This window comes from Drosophila guanche, unplaced genomic scaffold (assembly GCF_900245975.1).
Source record: "Drosophila guanche unplaced genomic scaffold, DGUA_6, whole genome shotgun sequence".
Taxonomy (NCBI): Eukaryota; Metazoa; Arthropoda; class Insecta; order Diptera; family Drosophilidae; genus Drosophila; species Drosophila guanche.
Genome location: NW_022995747.1, coordinates 7,954,971 through 7,976,704, shown reverse-complemented (window position 1 = coordinate 7,976,704; position 21,734 = coordinate 7,954,971). Strand labels below are relative to the sequence as shown.

Genomic DNA, 21,734 nt, shown 5'->3' with positions numbered 1-21,734 from the left:
AGCCAACAACTGCTGCATCGAGCGACAACAAGTCCATTCGGTGTTTTTGTTGCTGTTGCTGTTGCCTTTGCCGTTGCCGTCTGTCGCTCTCGATGATGTTGCATTAAATTGTGTGCCCCGCTGTGTGCCCTGCGTGGGCGGAAGATACAAAAATTAAACAGAAACGAATACGAAAAAAACCGAAACAAAAGCAAAACAAATCAAGCCCCTTGACAAACTTTGACCCCAAAAAAATGCACAGCGCCAATGGGTCGGAAAGTGAAAGGGTTTGGCCATAGAAGAGGAGGCATACTAGGCAGAGGAGAGGAGTATATAGCGAGGGGCTAGAAGGGAGTCGTGACAGTAGGAGCAACAGCAGCAGCGTTTATTGCTGGCATTTAAGTTGGTTATAAAAATGTAATATGTTTTTGACGGATTTATTGGGCAAGTTTTTGTATTTATTGAAGTTGCTTACATATGAGAAACTTACAAATAGGTCATAAAATTTGGGAACTATTTTCAAGAGCTCTTCAAGGATTGAAAAACAAAGAAATTGAGAAGTTAGAGGTCTAAGTTTATTTGGAAAACAAATTAGTTGGCAGTTAAAAATTAATTTATGGATAAATTATGGATAACACCGAAAAAAGACATTAAATCAGACAAATGTTAGATACAATCGATGGCACCCATAAATGATCACAGGCAGCTATCAATTTATGTTAAAAACTATTAAAAGACATCGATAATGATGCATCTATCTGTATAATTAGACCGTAAAAAAATCAAACGGATGTCATTCAACAGTTTTGCATCAAATCGATTGTGTTCCTTCTCTGACCGGAAATGCGTTGACACAGTCCACGTCACGTCATTGTGCGTCCTAGTGGAACGACATTTACACACATACGTAGAAGTATATGTTTCTATTTGCCGTTCCTTAATTGATTCCTCGAGCTTTCGAAATTCACTTTCCCAGCAATTTGAGATTGAATTTCGAATTGCCGCGTAAGAGCCAGTAAAAGTTCAATTCATGACATTTGGCCGACAGTTTTATTGGTGAATAATTGGTCATCATTGGGGGCTATTTGTACGAGAGGCCGGTACCCCATAGACCGCAAAGCCCATCCATGATTGATCTATTCAATGCCAATGAAAATGAAAATGGAAACAAAACAGCTGGCATCCCAGACAACGGCCAGCAGACAGCCGAAGAGACAGATAGAAGAGAAAAGAAAACAAGAAATCAGCTTAGTCACATGGGTTCGGGTGGGGAGTGGAGTGGAGCGTGGGGAAGACTGACGGCGGCAAAACACATAAATTATATGATATTGGTGTCCTCTTCACAGAAGGTGTGTGGTGTGGGGGCGGAGGGTACAGATTGGGTTGGGCCTTGAGCGGATTATGGGAACGATTATGACACTCGAAGGAAAGGGTATACTAGGATTCATCAAATCAACCAAAAACTAGCTACAGAATACTCTAAGAGCTAAAGATAATACCAAGAACATTTTCTTTGCCTTCTTAGCTGGATATGCCATTGGTCAAGCTTCCTTTTTGTTATTTTGTGGCACGATGTGGTGTTCTTTTGCTGCTCGTTGACGGCTCGTAGCCACCACTAAAGTAATCCATTAAAGATAAACTAAAAGCAAACACTAAACTTTTGTGCTAAGCCAAGAAAAACCGCAGCAACCGCACACACCACACCACACCCATTCATTCACATTCACACCCACGCACTCGTATGGATACCCACTCGTTGGGATTGATAATCAATCATTTATCAATGAGTAAAAGCGCGGCACACGCCTCACTAGAAAAAATGACATGGCGCATGATGAGGCAGTGGCATGGGGCAACCATGTGTGTGTTTTGTGTGTGTGTGTGTGTGTGTGTGTGTGTGTGTGTGCATAAGCTTTTAGTTTGCGTTTAACGCCTCATGGATTCTCTAAAGCGGAAACGGAAGCAAACGGAGGGGTGTGGGTGGCCACATACATATGATAAAGTGCATGTCTATATGCCTGGCACGCATTACACGCTTTGGCAAGCCGCAAGCGGCAGCCCTTAACTCCTGATAAGAAACTATATTTTCTCCCCTAGAGACATTGTGGCATGGGAATTTGTGCATTGAACAAACCGCAGCTGCCTGCCCCTGCTTCTGTCTCTGGCTCTGGCTCTGCCTCTTCCCTTCCATGAGTTTAATTAATTTTCTAGCATTTTGGAGTTTGATTTGAATCTCGGTGCTCCGTTGCGCTGCTTAGTCATCAATTGTGGCCACCATAGGCAGACAGCCAGCGGGCTCCAGCGATTTGATTACGGTGGGAAAATCTTCGATTGTAAATGGTGATGGCAACCGATGTATGCGGGCGAAACCATATGCTGCAAATTTATGCAATTTTCCCAGACGCTAAATTATTGAAAATCAAATGGAGAGAAATCATATTTGCTGACTTTTATGCTTAATATCTTTTGCAGGACAACCAGCAGCAATGCGGCGGTGAAGAGACAGCAAAATGTGAGGACCCTCACCCGTAACAGCGAAGAGTGCCGCTGATGGCCGCTGGAAATGTGCGTTATAAATTTTTACGAGTGTACGCAGAGCATTGAATTTTTACGAGTGTACATCGTAGATGTCGGAGAAGGAGAAGCATGATGTGCGGATGACAGGCAGCAGCAGCAGCAGCAGCAGCAGCAGCAATTTAAAACAATTCAGGCAGGAAAATAATGCTTAAAGTAACGCAAAGGAAATTGCATGCTTAGCCATAGAAAAATAACGGGGAAAAAAAAACAGTAACAACAAAGCAAAAAATAAAGGAAAGAAAGGAAAGCTGTGCGGCAGAAGAGGGTTGGTTGGAACACCTTCTTGTAAGGAGCACGTGACACACACGACGCCATTTTGTAACGGTAATTGGCAGACGGCACACGTGAACTGAAGAACAACAAAACGTCCGCTAACACGCCCCACAACAACAACAACAGCCACTCCCCACCCCCTCCATCATTACGAGCAACAACAACAGAGTCATCATCATCATCATCGCCTCCTCATCAACATCATCATCAGGACGATGGCCGTTAGCAACATTGTCTGCGAATGGCTACGTGCCTTGGGCCTGGCCCAATATGCCGAAAGTTTCCTCGACAATGGCTATGATGACCTGGAGATATGCAAACAGGTCGGTGATCCCGATCTGGATGCCATCGGCGTTGAGAATCCTTCCCATCGACACAAACTCCTGAAGAGCATACGCTCGCTGCGGGAGAAGGGCGCCGCCTCGGTATATTTTATGCTCAACGATCCGAACTCACTGTCGGGCAGCATGGAGATACTCTGTGAAACGCCGCCCAGTAACGACCTGGAGATGGTGCTGGGCGAACAGCTGGAGACGGACGGAGTGCGTCTGACAGCGCATCCATATTCAACACCGGTAAGCATTTATTTCTTTTCGCTTTATTTGTCGATTTAATGAGTGGCAAAAGTCCAAAGTCCTTTGGGCTGTACTTCAGTAGCTTCACATCGCTTCCCCCCAGTGGGTACAGGGTACTCCAGTGGTCCATGCTTTGTTCAAACTAAATTATATCCTTAAATAACTTCCCCATTAAGAGCAGCTTCTCTTTCTCACTCTCTGCGGATTTGAAACTCCATGAAACTGTCATGAACAGAGCGTACCGAGGGGTCACTGAAGTATCTATTAAATGTATCTGAACTGGTTTCCACACTCAACTGGTTTGGGTTGCAAAAGTTTAGCTACTGCTGAAGCTTTTTATTACAAAATCCAATTGCAAACAAAACCTAAAATTGCACTTTTCCCCCACACATTCTAACACTTTTCACTCGCAAAAGTTGGAGACGGTTATTTCGAGTGCAAGGAAAACTCCCTGGTGAAAAACTATTCAATGTCAGTTTACATACTTAAATTAAAATTCTGGACATGCGAAGTGCTTCATGGGAATGGGGGAATGCCGGGTGGTGTCGGTGTCCCAGGGGCAGGTTGCATCGTTGGAAAATGTCAAACCCGGTCCGATTGCTGCTTGGTCCGAGAGTCCCCACTTGACAGTAAAATGGAGAACATTTAAACAGAGGGCCAAAGCCCCTGCTCCTCTTTCTCCCTGCAACCTGCAACTGCTACTCTTTCCCTTGGATTCCTTTTTGCTCTGTAACTCTTGCCCCTGCCCTGCTTCCAGTGATAATCTTCCTTCCTTCTCTGTGGCACACTCACATCCTCCCGCCTTGACCAGTGGCCAGAAACGGGCTTTTGTTGCTCCACAAAAACCTCATGCCCCACCGTCGAGTGTCATGTTTGGGGTCTCTTCTCCATTGTTCTGTACTCTCGGGCGAGTGCCTGCAGCTCTGGGAGAAGGCATCCTCCACCAGGTAGGCGACATATCATGTGTTACCCAAAAGGCTCCGAAAATGTTTCCGTCTCGATCCTTCTAGCCAAATCCACTTGGTGCGGCATTTAAAAAATACCTTTTGCCTTTTTGGGCTCTTGTTTTGACTTGAATTCTGATTCTCATTCCCATTCTCAGTGTGTCTTTTTTGTGGTACCAAAAAAGTGTAATTAAAATAATGCCAAAAGAGCAGACAACTTGTTGGATCAGCCATTTGATGGACTTCCTTCGGTGCTACACCCGCGGAAGTTTGATTTATTATGCAAAAATATTTCGCAGCCTTAAAAATCTAAGAAGAAACCCTTTTCCCAGATATCTCATAGCTTAAGAATTTTGCACATCAATTTTCGGTTTCGTAAATGTGATTTATATACGAGCCAGAAACGATGTGGGCATGGCCATGCCTTTTGCCAACATTCAACGTCCAACATCGCGTCTCGTCTTTCAGTCTGGAGTCTCGAGTCTCGGTCTTGGTCTTGGTCTCTTCTCAACATCGTTGGCGGCACAAATCACGTCATTGAGTTGTTTTCATCAAAAGGGCAGGCATGCAGAAGACACAGAGAAGACGGTCAGAGAAGAAGAAAAAAAATAGCCCCCAACTGCAGGAGTTACCCTCTGCGCCCTGCCATGCCTTCTTCATTCATTTCATTCATGGGCTCCTTCTGGTGGCCACTCGCTCGTTTGTTTTTGGTATATTTTTATCCCAAAAACTATCGTCTTTGGCCTGGCCTGGCTGGCTGGCTGGTTGGCTGGCTGGATGGCAGGCTGGCAGCCGCCTGACGACCGACAATCGGGAGACAGGGTAGACAGCAACCGGACAACCGTCGACGTCTTTGCAGTTTTGTATCTGCGTATCTTCAGCGGCTGTGGCATACAATTTTTATTTATTACTCATTCAGCTGCAAAATTGTTCCTTAATTGCCCATATCAGCTGAGAAATGAAATTTATTACCTGGCGTGTGTATATCGCCAGTGTCCAAGTCCTCAGTCGCTGCCCGTCTCTCTCTCTCTCTCTCTCTGCTTGTCTGCCTGCCGCATCATTATCAGAGGCCCCTCCGACTTGTGTGTGTGTGTGCCCCCCAATCCTGAGCCGCAGCATCATCGACATCATTAGTTTTGTGCGCCGTGCCGACAACGTTTTGTATATTTACTTAATATTGCATTGGTCCGAGACGGTACGGTCCAGTCCACGTCCAGGTCCACGTTCAGGACCAGGTCCAGGCCATGACCATTTATCTCACAGCTGAAGCAGAGTGAGCAGAACAGAGTCCGAGTAGAGGAGAGACCTTCCTGTGATTTCTGATTTCTTATGCCAATTTACTTGGGGAGATTTCTGAGGCTCAGTCTGAGGCTGCTCTACTTTGCGGCTCATCCCCAGCATCGTCATCATCATCATCATCATCATCCAAGGCAGAGGGGCAAGCAACAACCGTACTCTCTGTAGCCAGCCATAGATCAAAAGACAGTTTTGCTTTAGTTTTCTACTCCATCCTCACAGCAGCACCCCGTGTCCCGTCTCTTGTTGTATAATTTTATTTTATGTGCCTTTAGCCTTGACCAGGTCAACACTGTTTTTGGGGTCGTCCATGACTGTGCCTGAGCCTCCTTGTGTGTGTGTGTGTGTTTTGGTCTTCCTGGAGCTTGACTCTTGGCTTTGCTGACGCTGCCCCCTGCCACCCGATTGACTGACTGAGTTTAAGTTATTTCTGCGCTTTGGCTTTTATTGATTTGTCCTCTTTGATCTTCTGCCTGAGCTGTGGCATGATTTCATTTTTATGAACTTGACTTTTGCCTGTGCATTTTCATTTTGGATATTTCGTTGCCTCTTCCTGTTTTGTGTTTGCCCCTTTTCGTATTGCTGCTCATTTTGCGTAGCGTGGCAAGTAATTGCCGCAATTCAATTTGTTCATTTTTGCCTACGTGCCATGTGGCTTTGTTACTGCACATTACAGTGCAGCTTGTGCAGGAAATTCTCCAGAGTCGGATTGGATTTATGCCCTTGAAAAGCCCTTTGGAGGTTGCTTAAGGAAATAAAGGCGGTTTATGCGAAATTATGTTAAATAAATGATTTTATAAGTTGTAATACATTTCTATATAATTTAGAAACTATTGCAACGCTCTTTTTAGCAAGAATTTCGATGAGGTCCCCATGGAATCCATCCGAATATTCTACCACTTTCCCTTCAAGACACAACCGCCACCATCTTTGACAAATGAACACTAAATTTTCCATTGAAACCACCCAAAAACCCCTTTTCAGAACCCGCTAGCCAATTAATGTTTGGGGGGGTGTGGCAGGGAAAATCTGCCAGCTTGTGTGAGTTTTTCTTCGCTTACCCGCATTTCCTTTTCTCTATCAAGATCTTTTGGCCTGCATTTACCATCTCAGGGCTAGAAGTAAACTTTTTGTCATTGCACTAATTAAGAATTGTTCTTCAATATGCCACTGCCCCGTCCCTCCGCCGCTCCGCGTTTACCCTAACATCAAAGCCGGCAATTTTCCAGCCCCAACCCCTAACCCTTATCCTCGTGAAAAAGCGTGGGAGGAGGTGCGGAAAATTTGCATAGCCTTTTCCCCCCCATTCATTCAACTTAATCAAGTATTTAACACCAAAAAGTAAAACTGCGAAACCATTCATTGCTCATAAAAAATTAAAGTCTAATTGTACGATAGGAGGAGTGGGAAAAACGGGCTGCCAACAGCCAGGGAAAATGTAGGAAAATTGCCGTGGTGGTAGAAAAGGGAATTCAAGTCCTGGGCAACATTGTGTTTTTTGTTTTGTTTTCCTTTCACACCGCCCCTAAAGCGGCACGGAAAAACCCCTACTCAAAAAATCGACCCTACAAAAGGAGTCGTCGGTCGGGACCAGGATTCAGGACCCGGGACCCAGTACCCAGTACCCAGGAGCTGGAGCTAACGTGCTGCGGCAGTGTGCTTTTTAATTAATTTAATTGCAATTTAATTACGCTTGCTATTTAATTAAACACATTGAACAAGCGAAAAAGTTAGAGAGAGAGTAAGAGAGAGTCCTGCTAGAGGGTCCTGCCACGAAACGTTCAATTGCATGTAAAGAGCTTGCCCAGAAATAATTTGAGAAGGGCTGGGGAAATAGTTTTTTGTGGCTCAATTATAACTGGCCCCAAAAGTTGAATTGATTTGAAGAGTAACAAAAAGGAGTTTGCTTTCGGGAGTTTGTACTTGGAGTGGCCACATGGAGTGGATTAATATTTCAGATTGAGATTAAATATGCTTTGCTCTGCTGCCTTTGGTGTCATGTTTCCTGCTCTTGCTGATCGAATAATCATTTCTAGCCGAGTGCATGTAGGAGAACAAGTTGCTCCATCAACTATCTATTCGATCTATCCTTTGGGGGTTTTGGCTTTTTCTTTTGGCCTTTGCTTTTGGTGTTCTGTTTTGCTTTCTCTTTTGAGCAGCCAAAAGGTGTTGGTTGGTTGGTTGTTTGGTCGCTTCCTGCATCGTGTGATGTGCTCCCCATAGGCAAAGATAATTTGCAGGCTCCGTTGATAATTGACGATTAATTTAATAGAATGCCCAAGTTGGGAGTTGTTTCACTCCCGACTACGATTGTGACTGGGACTGGGACTGCAACTCCTTCTCTGACTTGGACTCCGACTTTGACTTCGACTCTGACTCGGAGTTGGTCGTGGGGCCATGCCATGGTCGTTGTCGGCATGCTCAATTGTGCGAAGTTATTTCGCATTCAGCCGCAAAGTGGCACCAAAATGCTGTCGTCGCCTGTCGCCTGCCTGTCGTATAGTTCCCCTGGCTTGCCTGCTAGTTGGTTAGTTCTAAACAACTTGCCACATGCTTTGAGGCAGCCGTAGTGACTTGTGTAGCTTCAGCCTGTAGCTGTAGCTGGTACTTGGCCTTACTTGGAGTTTATCTCATATTTCACATGCCGCCGCAATTACTGCCGCCAGAGAGAAGCAGAAGCAGCGTCAGCAGAAGCTACTTACTAGCGGACATCAGAATCCCCTAAACCCAACTCTAGTGTCAACTGGCAGCAGCAGCAGAAGCAGCAGCTTCAGCAGCCTACACAAAGAGTCCCATTCCCAGTCGCGGAGTCCCGTGTCCGCTGCCTTGAAATGTTTCATAAATACTTGAGCAACGCGGCAAACATTTTGCTTATAAATCAAAAAGTGACCACGGCGGCGGCAGAAACTTGCGGCATGGCATGGCAAGGCATGGCCTCTTCCCTCTCTGGCCTCGGCCTCTCTGGGATCGTTGACAGGCGCTTATAAATCTTGTCGCGCACTTCTTGACCAGGTCCCCAGCTCCGCAGCTCCACAACTTTGACTGCTCTGCTGCTCCTTCCCGGGAGCTGCTGCAGCCTACGCCAGAGCCCCCGTACCCGTACCACTTGTGCGTTTCATATAACCAATTACAGAAAACAGTAAGAGACAGCAGCGGAATGGAGAGCGGTAGAGTGCTGCTGCTGCTGCTGCTGCTGCAGGAGGATGAGCGGGAAATTCGTCTTGTCCTTTATTCAATTTGTTGCAAAACTCTTTTTGGCTTTTTTCCCCAAAATACCCTTGCAGTCAGAGAGGGTATTGTGGCAGTGGGCAGCATTTAAATTCTTGCATTGAATAAGATTATTCTCAGATCAATCCTTCTCCCATTTTGTGGGTAAACTTAGCGATTAAATTAATTGTAATCAATTGTCCTGTAAGGGCATTGAATTATCTGTTAGCCCCCAAAAGCTGAGAGGCTTGCTCTCGCTCTTGCTCTGGCCCTTGTGCTGCTTGTATTTATGTTTTTAAGCGATATAAATTTCTCATTGCCGGCAGCAGCAGCAGCAGCAGCATCAGTCACTGAGGAACTGCACTGCGACAGCGACTTCAACGGGGCGGGGAAATGAGAGACGATGGCTAAACAAATCGTATTCGAGTTGACATAACTCGCTGTCAATGTGTCGTCTGTGTGTCTCATACTCGTGGTTGTTGCCTCGTTGCTGTTGCTGCTGCCTGATGCCTGGATGCTGCTGCTGCTGCTGCTGCTGCCTCTGCTGTAGCAGCAATTACACATTTCACAATTGTGCCACGCTAATGATGGGAGTCCCACGTCCAAAGCGCCGTTGACAACTGCCTGTAGATTTTTGTGACATTAGCCAATTGTACAATTGCGTGGAGTGGATTGTAGGATTGTAGTTGGGAGTCGATAGTCGAGTGAAAGGCGGCCTAGGCAATACAGACTTCATTCGCTGGATGGACTTGTTCCTCCTTGCCTGCAACTCCAACTTGGTCCAACTTGGAGTCCGGTCCGGTGCTGACTTTGGGGTGATTGTGCTGTCCGGCGCATTGATATGCCCGTCGCTGCTAAATGTCAATTAATGTCATCAACTTAGTAGTTGGCTTTTCCTTCTTCTTTTTTTCCTTCCTTCTGCTCTTTGTTTTTCTTATTTCCTCCCCCCCTTTGGGGGTCTCCCTCTCTTTGAACGCTTTTCGCTTTTAATTGGCGTTTGGACTGGACTGGACTCGACTGGGTGGGGAAGGCACAGCCTAGATTTTCCCAGAATTTCTTGTGGGCGTTTCACACTGCTCTTGACTTCGGTCCGTGAATAGAGCTGGCGCTGGAGCTGGAGCTGGAGTGCTGCAAGTGAAAGTTGTTTGCTTACTTGCCTCCTGCCACGCTGACACATTTACAGGCCATCTCTGCATCTCTCTCTCAATCTCTGCATCCCAAGAATCCATTGAAAAGGCCTGCGCTAGTTAGAGCCTGGTCCGGTAGCTAATTAGAGCAGTCCCTGGGTCTACTGCTGCTGCTTCTGCTGCTGCTGCCTGCCTGCATGGGGCATAAATCAAACAAATAAAGCTGCACACAAGTGCAGCAGCAGTCGCATCATCAGGTGGTAAGTTGGCAAGGAGTGGCAGTAGAGTAGTGCCTGCAGTTTGTGTTTGCTGTAATTAACAAGCAGCGCTAGCGATTAGAAAAGGGTTGCCAAAAAAAAAAGGAGTAAAAGCAGAAACACTGCGAAAATTGTTAACGAATGAGAAGTAACCTGTTACGGGGAGGTATTAACAGCAGTGCCATTCGCTTATGGGATAATTTGTACAGAAATCAAAGAGTAAATGATTCTACGATTTGTCAGGCTGTGAAGTTGGTTCCACACATCCTTACTTCCTTTTATTTGAAAAGGGTATCTGCAACCTAAATGAGATGTACAGATACCCTAGCACGAGGGGAGCCCCCAAAAAAAAGAAACGAAAGAAAATCCTGGGCTTGTGGAAATGCTGTGCAAATAGTGACAGAAAATTGTGCAACTGGCGCCGCGGGGCTGCAAGTCGCGGTAGTTGGTTGCATCTGAGTGGATCTCCCACTGGTTCAACTTTCTCTGCACTCACTCTCCTTGCTTGAACCCCTTCCTCCGGCTACAGCTACCTCTTCATGCATTTTGGTTTTCGTTTTTGGATTTTGGCCATGCTGTCATATTTCTCCCTCTGTGCGGAGCTGCAGATTGAGGGAGATTTTTGGTGTTAGTAGAAGGAGGATACGCTCGTTTCACGTTGCGAGATGTTGTTTGGCTTACACTAAACGACATGAGCATAAATCTCACTTACCTACAACTTGATTTACTTACTTCATGGCTGTACATATATGAGGTCTCGTCTCCCTCCGAATCCCACACCAAACGTCTCTTTCTCTTGACTCTTTCTCTTCCAGTGAGGCTTTTGTATCTTGCTCTCTTTCTTACTCCCCCTCTCTCTCACACTGACTGTTTTGTCTCTTTCTGGGGGACGTCATAACGAATGTGGCCCTGTCAACATTTCAACTTTGCGCCATTTATGTTGGTCAGTCGCCTGCAGTTTTGCTGGCTGAGCTTTTGCTCCAAGAAGTCGTGGACATTGTGGATGGATCTGTATCCCAAGTGTGTGTGTGTGTATGTGTGTGTGTGTGTGGGTGCTTCACGTTTATTTTTGCATGTGGCAGACATTGCCCTCTGTGTGTCTGTCTGTCTGCCAGTCTGCCCTGCCCTGTCCTGTCCCTGCAACGTGTAGGCGTAGCATTTTCGAGGTTCGAGGAGTATGAAGTACCATGGGGTTTCTTCCATTATAAATATATTTCCTGTTTTATGGTGGTCCAACGCTCTTTTCCCACTCTCCACTCTGCACTCCTTATGATTCATTTGGCAATTTGGGGTCGTCTGACATTTGATATAAATGTTGCCACATTTTGTGTGCCTTGTGTGTGCCTCCGCAATTGAAGAGGGATTTGCATAATAATGATGATGATGATGATGATGAAGATGATTCTTAGACCTCAAACAGGCAGAGTATCTATCTATCTGTATCTGCTGTATCTGCTTCTTTCAGTCATAGATTTGGTATACCATCGCATTGGTTTTCTATGGTTCCAGGCCGCACCTTTGCCTAGCAGGGAGGCTATTAGTGCCACACCAAAAGGTGGGGCGTGGTGTCGTCTGGTCAACCTGCAACACTTGCAACACTTTTATCACCTAAAAACCAATTTAAAGCACCCACACAGACCAGAGAAACCTCCAAGTCCAAGTCCAATGAAGGGGAGGGCAAATGCAGTTGTTAAAAGTCTCACTCCTTGACATTGTGGCAACATTCAGTTGCATCCGTTGTTGCAACTGTCGCGCTGCAGTTGTTGACTGCTGCTGCTGCTGCTGCTGCTCCCCGTTTCTGGTCTTTCTTTTTCGTGACTCTTGCTTTTAGGGTCATAAATTTCTCAATGCAGTGAAGGAGTCTAGGGGCGCAGGGTTGGGGTGTCCCCTGATGCATGTTGTTGCAAGTAAATTATGTTGAACAGACAGCAGACAGCAGCATTTTCCCCTGAACTTTGGTTTAATTATGGAATAATGGTACCTAGAAAATAAAATGAAAATTATATCCCAATCTGCGAAATTACCTTCCAAAATCATGATCATGCACATGCCATGCATGTTGCCATCTTTTTGCCATCATTCCATTGAGTATTAGTGAGCCCCTCAATCGATTTTTAATGCCCAGACACACACAATCGAAATGCCATCGCAAATGCTCGATAATATTACATTTTCATTAGCAATCAGTCGGTGGCCGTAGCCGTGCCCGTGCCCGCCCCGTCCCCGTGCCTGTGCTCCTTGGCTGCTTAATTAATTTTAGTTGATTGTTGCCACACGCGTGTGGTATGGTGTGGCATGTGTAGTGTCCGTATGGAGTGTCCAATAACCGAGACACATGTGCGCGCTGCTCAAGAAGGGATCCAAAATTCTTGAAGCGCCTTTCCTTGCGTTATCTGTCTGCCACAATTCGCTTTGCTTTGAAGCTCAGGAAGAGGCATGAGAGGGATGCGGGGCATAAGGCATACGGCATACGGCATGCGGCATGAAGCCTGCTCATCAACGGGTTTTCGCAAGCATATCAGTTTTCATAATTGGCACTGCCCCAGAGTTTGTCCTCCAATGGCTGTTGGCTGGTGGCTGTTCTGTTGCTGCGCAAACATTTCATGTTCATGCTGCTTCCCACTCAAGTGGACATTTGAGGAGGCTCCTTTTCGGATCAGACTCTGCGTTTCAGTCCCTATCCCCTGTCCCTATCCTCTGTCCCTGCCACACACCTCTCTCCTTACTCTCCGCTGCTGTGTCCATTGCCATGGCAATGTTGTTGATGTTTGTTGTTGCCTTTGTATCTCTGCTGATATGTGCAGCATCATCACCTCATTTAGATATGCGATATGCAAACGCTTTGGCTACGCTTTACGACTGCCGTGTGTTTTGCAACATCTCTGGTTCTCGGACACCGCTTCGGTCTCTGCTTTGGTCTCCTCTTCCAACCTCTCTTTGTATCTGTATCTTCTTTTCTGTTCGTTGTCGTTGAACTTGACCCTGAGGCTAAGCCAATGAAGAACATGCGCCTTAAATGCCACAAAAACCTCCTCTCAGACTCGGACTCAGACTCAGACTCCGATTCAGACTCCGACTCGGACATGGGCTGTGGAGCTCCTCCAAAACTCCACTGCGCCTCTTCTCTTCTTCTCGTGTTGTCTGTTCTTTGTGGTGGCAATGCATGGCACTCAATGAAATGAATTGGTTGACATTAGTAAGCATACGGACGAGTTGCAAGTTCCAGCCTGAAACTCTAAACGAGTGAGCACAGTCCCTCCCAGACTGTCCCCAAGAGGTAGGTGTGAGGACTGTTCCATGGGTCTTAGCTGCCTTTAAATGGGGTATATATGTCGGATTGTTTAAGCGAAAATTGAGATGGAGTCAGATCGCTTAAGTCGTTGGTTCGCTCCCTGCCGATAAGATACGGGAAATTGAATGTGCACTGGTGTCACTGGTGCTTGCTGCATGTGAAATGGTTATGGTGGGAATGTGCTTATAAAGATACGGCAGATACGATACAACAAACAGTGCTACCACATGCAGTGGAAATTAATCAGAAGAATGGAAAAATCAACATTAAATGGTAGCAGGATTTATCCAGGAAAGATAAGGTGCAGTCAATAAGGACTCAAAGGGTTCTCTTTGCTCTAAAAGTTACTCCTTTCATCGTTCGATCTTCCACTCTAATATCGATGTATTTTAATTTAAAAACCAAAAACAATATGCCTCCCATTTAACACCAATTTAGTATGTAAGTAGGTTTCATGCAAGCAATTAACGAGAGAATTTTCAGTTCATTTAAATTGGGTTCTCCATCTGTCATGGCCTATCAGAAGTGGTGACACTTCACACAGCAGCTGCTGCTGCTGCTCTCAAAACCAAATTCATATCAATTTTCATGCTCGAGAGTTTCCCAGAGACCCATGCCAACCTCCCCCCCAGCACATTTCCAAACATATTCCACTTTCAGCGGCAACTAATTTCGCATGCCCTGGCACCATGAGCCATGGAGGAGGCACTTCAATCCCGGGCCTCCAGACAAGACAAAATGCATAATAATTTCCACTGAAAGAGTAGAAGAGGGAGAGGGCACGGGCATGGGTATGGGCATGGGCATGGGAGGACTGCCTCTCAACCCAATTCCATAAAGCGAAAATCTCAATGGGTTTCCCCAAGAGGGAGAGGCGGTAGTGGGATGTCCATATCCATAGCCATTCGCTGTCTCTGTCTCTTTCCCTGGCGCACTTGTCTAAAATGACATAATTTACGGCGTAGCGCAGTGCCAGTGCCGCAGTTACCGCCCACCCGAAGGAAATTTTATAAATAATATTTCACTTGTATGAAAATTACCCCACACAACATGTGGAATATGCAACGAAAACAACAAAACAAAAAAACGCAAAACCCCAAGGCCTGGCACAAAAATAAAATTTCTTGACTCTCCATCTCCGTCTGTCTGTCTGTCTGGCTGTCTGCTCTTATTGCCAAATAAATTCGTGCAGCAATGAAAATGAAATGTGTAAAATATGTTGCACGGCTCTGAGCCACAAGAGCAGCCGCCACAAGCAACAGCCTGAAGGAGGCCTTGCCCCAAACTTACGACGCCTGAGCCTGCAGTCAGTCCGTCAGACCAGGGGCAAAAGGCATTTTTATATGGTTTTTCACTTTTTTACAACGAAAGGGTATATGAGGCAGACCCTCAAGCATGCAAGCATATGAAAGTTAATTAGATGCCCCAGTTTTATAGATATTTATTATCTACCAATCGCATGTTGGGCCTTAAGATCTGTAAAATATGTTTTAATAATAAATAATTACGAATGAGGGTTATCTTTTAGAAGCGAATTATAGTACTCCCCCAAGTGCATAATGGGAAATAGTTTGATAAGAATAACTTCAGTAAACGGAAGAAGTAAGCACTTTTTGGTTTACACTCTGTTTACTGGGTATCTCTTAGCCGTTATACTCATTTGTTTACTTCTCATTTCGTTCGGTTTCGGTCTATGCTTGTTGATTGCAGTTGTAGTTGTGTTTGTGTGTTGCTGTGTCCACGCCGCAATCCCAGATCCCCGGAACCCCCATTCCCATTCCCATTTCCATGCCCATATCCCACTTTTGCTGTTTCAGTTTCAGTTCCAGATGCGACTTGCTCTCGCTCCCGTGGCCCGGGTTCGGCCTTAATTAACTGCTTATGAATCTGCATATGCAGAGGCAGTCGTCGCACTCCTCCACTGCCGCTGCTGCTGCCCCCAACTCTGACTCTGTTCCTGCCACTATCTGTGGACACCCGCGTTCTCTTTGTGTAGGTGCTGTAGGTTGTTGCAAACTACAAGAAAAAAAAAAACAGAGAAGAAAACCAGAAAAGAGAAAACAGGATGCTCATTTAAATATTTAATGAAGTGCCTGTGTTGCTGCCTCTGCTGTGGCAACTAAGATCTAGGCTGCCAGCGGGCAGAGGCTAATCATGCCAGTGCCTCATCTACATGGCCCACATGTAACAGTTTTTTCTTCCCTACTTTGCATACACTTTTAGTTTTCATTTTTTTACTGCTTTTTTTGGGCACCTCTTGACCCATTTCCCTGGTCTGTTCTCTGCTCTCTGGTCTCCACCCTGACTGCATGTCTGGTCTCTGGTTCGTTTACTGCTCTTTCGGGGCACGTCTTTAATTAGAAATTAATTGCAACAAAAATCAGCTGGAGATCTGAACGAGAGAATCATGAGGCGCCTGCAGCGCATTGATGGACATGTGGCAGGACACGGAGAGCTGCAGACAGAGCACTCTGGCAAGGTTTTGTCTTGCCAGACCTCGGACTCTTGACACATGCCAAAACAGGCAACAAACTATGAGCCCGGCCCGAGTTCCAGTGCTTCAGATCTTTTCTTACTGGCCTGTCTGTTGTTCCCATACTCTGGAAGGGAGTCCAATGATTTTGCAAAGATGTTTGCAGTGCAGAAACGGAAACGGTTCCTACTGAATATTCTCTCTGTTTTGTGTGAGTCCTTTTGCCTATTGGAAACTTGATCCAGCAAATCAAACGTCATTCATTTCACTCATTTATTTTGCCCTTTTTCTCTTCGAATGAAATCGATCCAACTTCAAGTGTATTTAAAGCTTCGGCTCATCGATGACAGACTTTGGTTGTGTTTTTTTTTGCTGTGGCTTGCATTACATGGACATGCCTTCATTTCATTTGGCAACACCTTTCAGTCAAGTCAAGTCATGGTGCTGGAGACAGGGCTTTCTGGTTGGATCTGTGGTTGGGTCTCGAGGTCCATTGTCTCCCTCTCCGTCTCTTTGCTGTCGACCGCCTACACAGGCATTGGGTGATTTTTGCTTAAATTTATATTTACTTTTTCGCGCTGTGTTGTGTGGATGGACCTCATGTTGTTATCATGTGACATATGTGCATCAACGCCCCATGTTCGGGGCCACGGATCGGAGGGCCTGTCAACGCGACAAAGACAGACACCCGGCTGGCAGGGGGCCCGTTGCCGGTCCCTGTCCCTGGCCCCAAAAGATTTATGCTGACAACTCAGTGTTTGATTGGCAAATGGATTGGCTATGGCCTCAAGGATGGAAGATGGTGGGGATGGAGGGGACGCAACGCGTCGTATGCGTAATTTGACAAGTCTTAAAGTTGCACAGTGATTTAAGGAAGCATCGAGAAGTGGCAGCTTCCGCATGCCGCTAATTGGCAGGAGATGCTCCCAGGAAAGGGGAAGGAAAGGTTCTCTCCGGCAATTAACCTGCATTGCCCCGTCGGGTAGTTGAACCCCAAGTCAGGCTTTTGTTTTTCCCCCGGGGTTTTCGTCTCCTACGTTTTTGGGCAATAAACTAATGAGCGACAAAATGCAAAAGCCACAAAAGAGATGCAGAGAGGGGCAGAGACGGCGACAGCAGCGACAGAGACGGGCATTCACACTTGGCATGCAATGTCGTCCTGAGCCTTAATTAGAAGGCAATGCCACTCTGCCCCCTCCCTCCCCTTGGCACTAGATGCCCCCTAGTTGGCTTAGACGATGACTACGACAACTTGCAACTGTGCACTATTAACCCTTTGTGCCTCATGTGGCTGCTGCAACTCGTATGCCTGTCTCTGTCTCTGCCTCCGTTTGCGTCTGAGTCTGTGCATGCGGGTGTCCTCGGCAAATCTCATTTAGCAATTTAGCCGCACACCCACTCACATGCCCTGGACCCGGCCCCTCCACACCGCCCCCAAAAGAAGAGACTCTGGCTCCGGCTACGATACGGAATACTCACGTCCATCAGTCTCTCGTTTGCTCGTTTGCCTGCTCGCTCATTTAATTAACAGTCGCGCGCCACGCCATATAGAAGGAGCACATAACAGCAGCAGCAGCAGCAGCAACAGCAACAGCAGAATCACTGAAGGAGGCTGGCCTGAAACGGGTCTGTTCTGGCTCAGGCTCAAGGCGTGCTCTTGGAAGTACTCTTTTGTTTTTTTAGTGCCGAGGATATTATGATTATAAGAAGGAGCACCTATAGCTATCACCTATATATAGCTTTCGTAGGAACTATCAGCAGATAATACAAGCAAAATCTGATCACAATCTGTTTACTCCATCATATATCTGCCGACTTTCGCAGAGTATCTTTAGCTTCGGTTCTCACTTGCCTTTCTTTTGGTTTCTTTTTCTTTTTTTGTGGGGCGGGGTCGGCGAGTCTCATCTTTGAGATGAGCAATGTTGCATGTTTTTAATTATGAATTATCATCGTTCTCCCTGACTGTCTGTCGTCTGTCTGTCTGACTGCCGCATATAGAGCTTGTTGCATTTAAATGACATAATTATGGCGCATACAGCAACTCCCACACAATGTCCCGGGGTATGCCTTTGGGGGCGGCACTACAAAGAGAATTCTGCTCCATCGCATCCCAGGCCAACCTTTATCTGAAAGATTCCACGTAAATTAATATTTCCCGAACTCTGTTGGGCGGCAGACAACTTGAAAAATTGCAGAGCAAAAACTTTATTTCTATTTACATTGTATAACAATTTTTATTTGCACCGCCACCGTGTGGCAGCCACTTAACTGCCCCCGTTCCCCAGACTGCACTCGAATTTTCGATTTCGCCCGGAGGCATTCACAGATTCTCCGACAAAATATTTCGGACAATTGAGAGCGTATTTGAGCGTTAAGGCGCATATTATGTCTGCAAATATCAAAAACAAACAAAAGAAAAAGCACATTTTTTAGCATTTCAATTTTATTTTGAATTTTTATCAGCTTTATTTTTCTGTACTTCAGAATTGAAGGGCACTTGTGAAAAACCATTTTCATTATGAGTGGGTGGCCAGCCACCAAATAAAAATTAAAATAAAAAAATGAAATTTTATATCGATTTGCGCAAACACACAATCCCCTCCCCACACAAACACAGGGAGAAGTACAGTTAGCAGCCAATGGCCTAAACAAATAAAATGATGGGCGTCAATGAAGCGAATGCTAAAATGTTTGACTCTCCAGGGGACAGAGCGACTATGAGAAGTGGAAGTCTACTAAATGGAGAGACACAGAAAGAGAGAGCGTGCAAGAGGTGTGCATGTATTTGTGTTCATTAACAAGTACAGTAGAGACTCGCACTTGATGGATTTGTGAGATTAAAATGAATCAAAAGAGAATACTTGTGTTGCTTGCAATAAATTCCAACTCTCAACGAGTATTCTTTCCATTCGTCATAGTCCTTTATCCACTGTACCCAAATTGATACAGATAGATTGCAATTTGAAGTGCAATGAGCCCTGATGGCGCTTCATCGCTGCTTTGTATTGCATTTTAGTGCAATTTTAGTTGAAGTATTTAACTTAATTGGAATTCTATTTGACTTTCTAGAGCTACAAAGAAAACGGGTGAAAAATAACTAGAACAAATGCCACTGCCAATGGCTAAATTAAGCTGTCGGAAAAGGGATATCAAACGGGGATAGCCCGCATTGAAATGCAAATGAACGAGAAGCTTAATGAGATACAGGGCCATTGCCTAACAATGCATTTTCTGCATAGAATATTGCTTTCTATTACGCTTATTATTACTCAATTATAAATAATACTCTATGAATGCAGAAACAAAAATTTCAATTGCAGTTTAAGCGGCTGCAAAACCATACAAAAAACCTCAAAAACAGGAACAATAAGGCTTTGCCTTCACACAAAGGCTAATTAACTATCGATTGCATTTTACCGCGAAGTTTTTTCTTTCTGTTTTGTGCTTCAGCTTATTATACCCGGCATTCAAAGAGTACAAAGATCGAGCATATTAGATTTGTGAAGATATTGGTAACACCTAGAGAGCATTTTCAGAGTCATGTTGTTCTAGGATATTAATTATCGACGAAATTAATGTGAAAGCTTTCGGCATATTTTTTAAACACATAGAAACTGGCACTGGGTATCTTCGCGTCGATCATCGTGTGCCACGACTTTCAACGTTTTTTCTACTGGTTTTTCTTTGAGTGTGTCGACGAAAAAAATGACTACATTGCAATTATAAATTGTTTGGAAATTAATGAATGCATGAGACCACAAAATTTGCATTAAAATAACGCGCAATATTATCAACAGAATCGAATCTATTTTTCATGAACTAAAAAACATAAACATATTAAAAATATATTATATGTAAATGTTTAAGCTGATTAATAGAATATTTGTGAGAATTGAGCACAGGCTTAACCAACGGTCTAGTATTTTTTCCTGGCCTCTCTCCTTTGGGCCGATGCTTTTGGTTAAATTACTAATTAAAAAGGGAAATGAATGCGGAAATGGGGTGGGGGGGTGGGTGGCATGTTCGCGCCAGAACTAGAGGACGTGCCGGCGCATAACAAATGATTTTATCAAGCGCCATTCGCCCCATTGTGTGGGAATTATAATATGATAATGATATCGGTAATCTGGAGCTTTGCTTGGCCTCAAATAATAATTAATTTTATTGATCGAGCACGGGGCTTTAGTAATTGCCATCCTGCATACGGATTCAAAACCAAAAACCATTCATCAAAGAGGCTTGACAAAATGCAAAAACTATATAACTATACATGTTTATGTAAAGTACAAATATTTTTTGTTCTTGGACTGACTAATGAGCCCTTATGGGCAAGAAGTAGGCAACACTAGAATGGCAATTTGAATTCCACTGCACACGCACAGCGGGAGAGACGACAGGCTGTTAACAGGGGCCAACAGAGCCAACACCTAGCGTTGCCACATTTTGATTTATGAGGTACTAACGGCACTAACACGGATGATGGGGTCCCCAAACCAAAATCTGCAGCGAAATAAAGTTGCTTCTCTTTTTTTCTATAACACTTAAGCCTGCCACTAGGAGTAGTGCCTGCTGCTGCTCCTCCTTGATGTGGCAATGCATAAAAACGCACTTAAATGTTCCCACGCAATTAATTCAGTGCTGTACACTCGCTCGACGTCGCTGCCTCTTCGCGTTGTTGCCTCTCCCTTTGGCTTTGTTTGCTTAATTGGTAAACATTTTGTTACACTTTTACGAGCGCCAAGGTGGAAGGTACTGGCTGCCAAATCAGCCATCAGGCCATCAGGCAGAGAGCTCTCTGTCAGTCACTTGCACAATTAATGGAGCAACTTTTAACAGCAACATTCACACAGAAGCACAAGAACACAGCTACCAAACCCTACACACACACACACACACGCACACTTACATTCAATTTAATATAGCATTTTTATTGTTTTGTGCCACTGCGATACTACTTGAGCTGTGCCTCTGTTAATTAAAACACAAACACGTGCTGTAAGCATTAAATATACAGCAGGGTTTCATGCACCTAACCACCACCCGCCACCACCCACCCCCCACACCCCACACCATGAATGATGGTGTCCCAGTAGTGAAAGGCAGAAATGATATCATGCTACTTTACGCGAAAATTCATACCTACATATGTACGTATGTAAATGGTGAAATAAGCTTCAAACAGCAAAAGCACAGATGGGAGAATTCAAATTGGAAATTTCAATTTTGACGTACGAATTTAATGGATTTGAAGGATTTCCAATTAATGTGGAGTGACAGCTACCATTTATTCAACATCGAAAATAGCTGTGTGCAAAGAACATTGGAATAGAACATTGAAGTGGAGTTGGCAGCCCAGAGAGATTTAAAAATATTAGAAAATTAGAGAACAGTGGCAAGCACTGTTAATGTTTTCCTCAAAAGAATTGACAGCTTTGGTTGCATGGAAACTCTTTATATGCTTCCATTTTTGCATGTTAAAGATGGCTGGAAAACATTTTCAGCCATGTCAATCTCCTGCATCCATTCAGGATGTCCCATCCCGGATATCTCAATGAGATATCTCTTGTGGCCATATTTTTTCTTATCAATGAAATGCAAATTTAATACCTTTAGCACATCCATTTCATTACATTAACAAAACGGCCCAAAAAAAAAAAGAAGAAAATATAATTTTTCAACATAATAAAACGAACACCCGATGAACGGAAATTTTTGTTTGGAGTGGTGCTCGCCT

General features: G+C 44.8%; 1 protein-coding gene across 9 annotated transcripts in view; it reads left to right on the top strand.

Annotated features, from left to right (window-relative positions):
• Positions 1 to 21,734, top strand: part of LOC117583312 (sterile alpha motif domain-containing protein 5) — a 156,815-nt gene that overhangs the window by 38,636 nt on the left and 96,445 nt on the right. For all 9 annotated transcript variants that reach the window (XM_034271561.1, XM_034271565.1, XM_034271566.1 and 6 more), the window contains exon 2: positions 2,452 to 3,404. In XM_034271561.1, coding sequence (XP_034127452.1) covers positions 3,045 to 3,404 — 360 coding nt within the window. In that variant the 5' untranslated portion in view covers positions 2,452 to 3,044. The remainder of the gene's footprint in view (positions 1 to 2,451; positions 3,405 to 21,734) is intronic.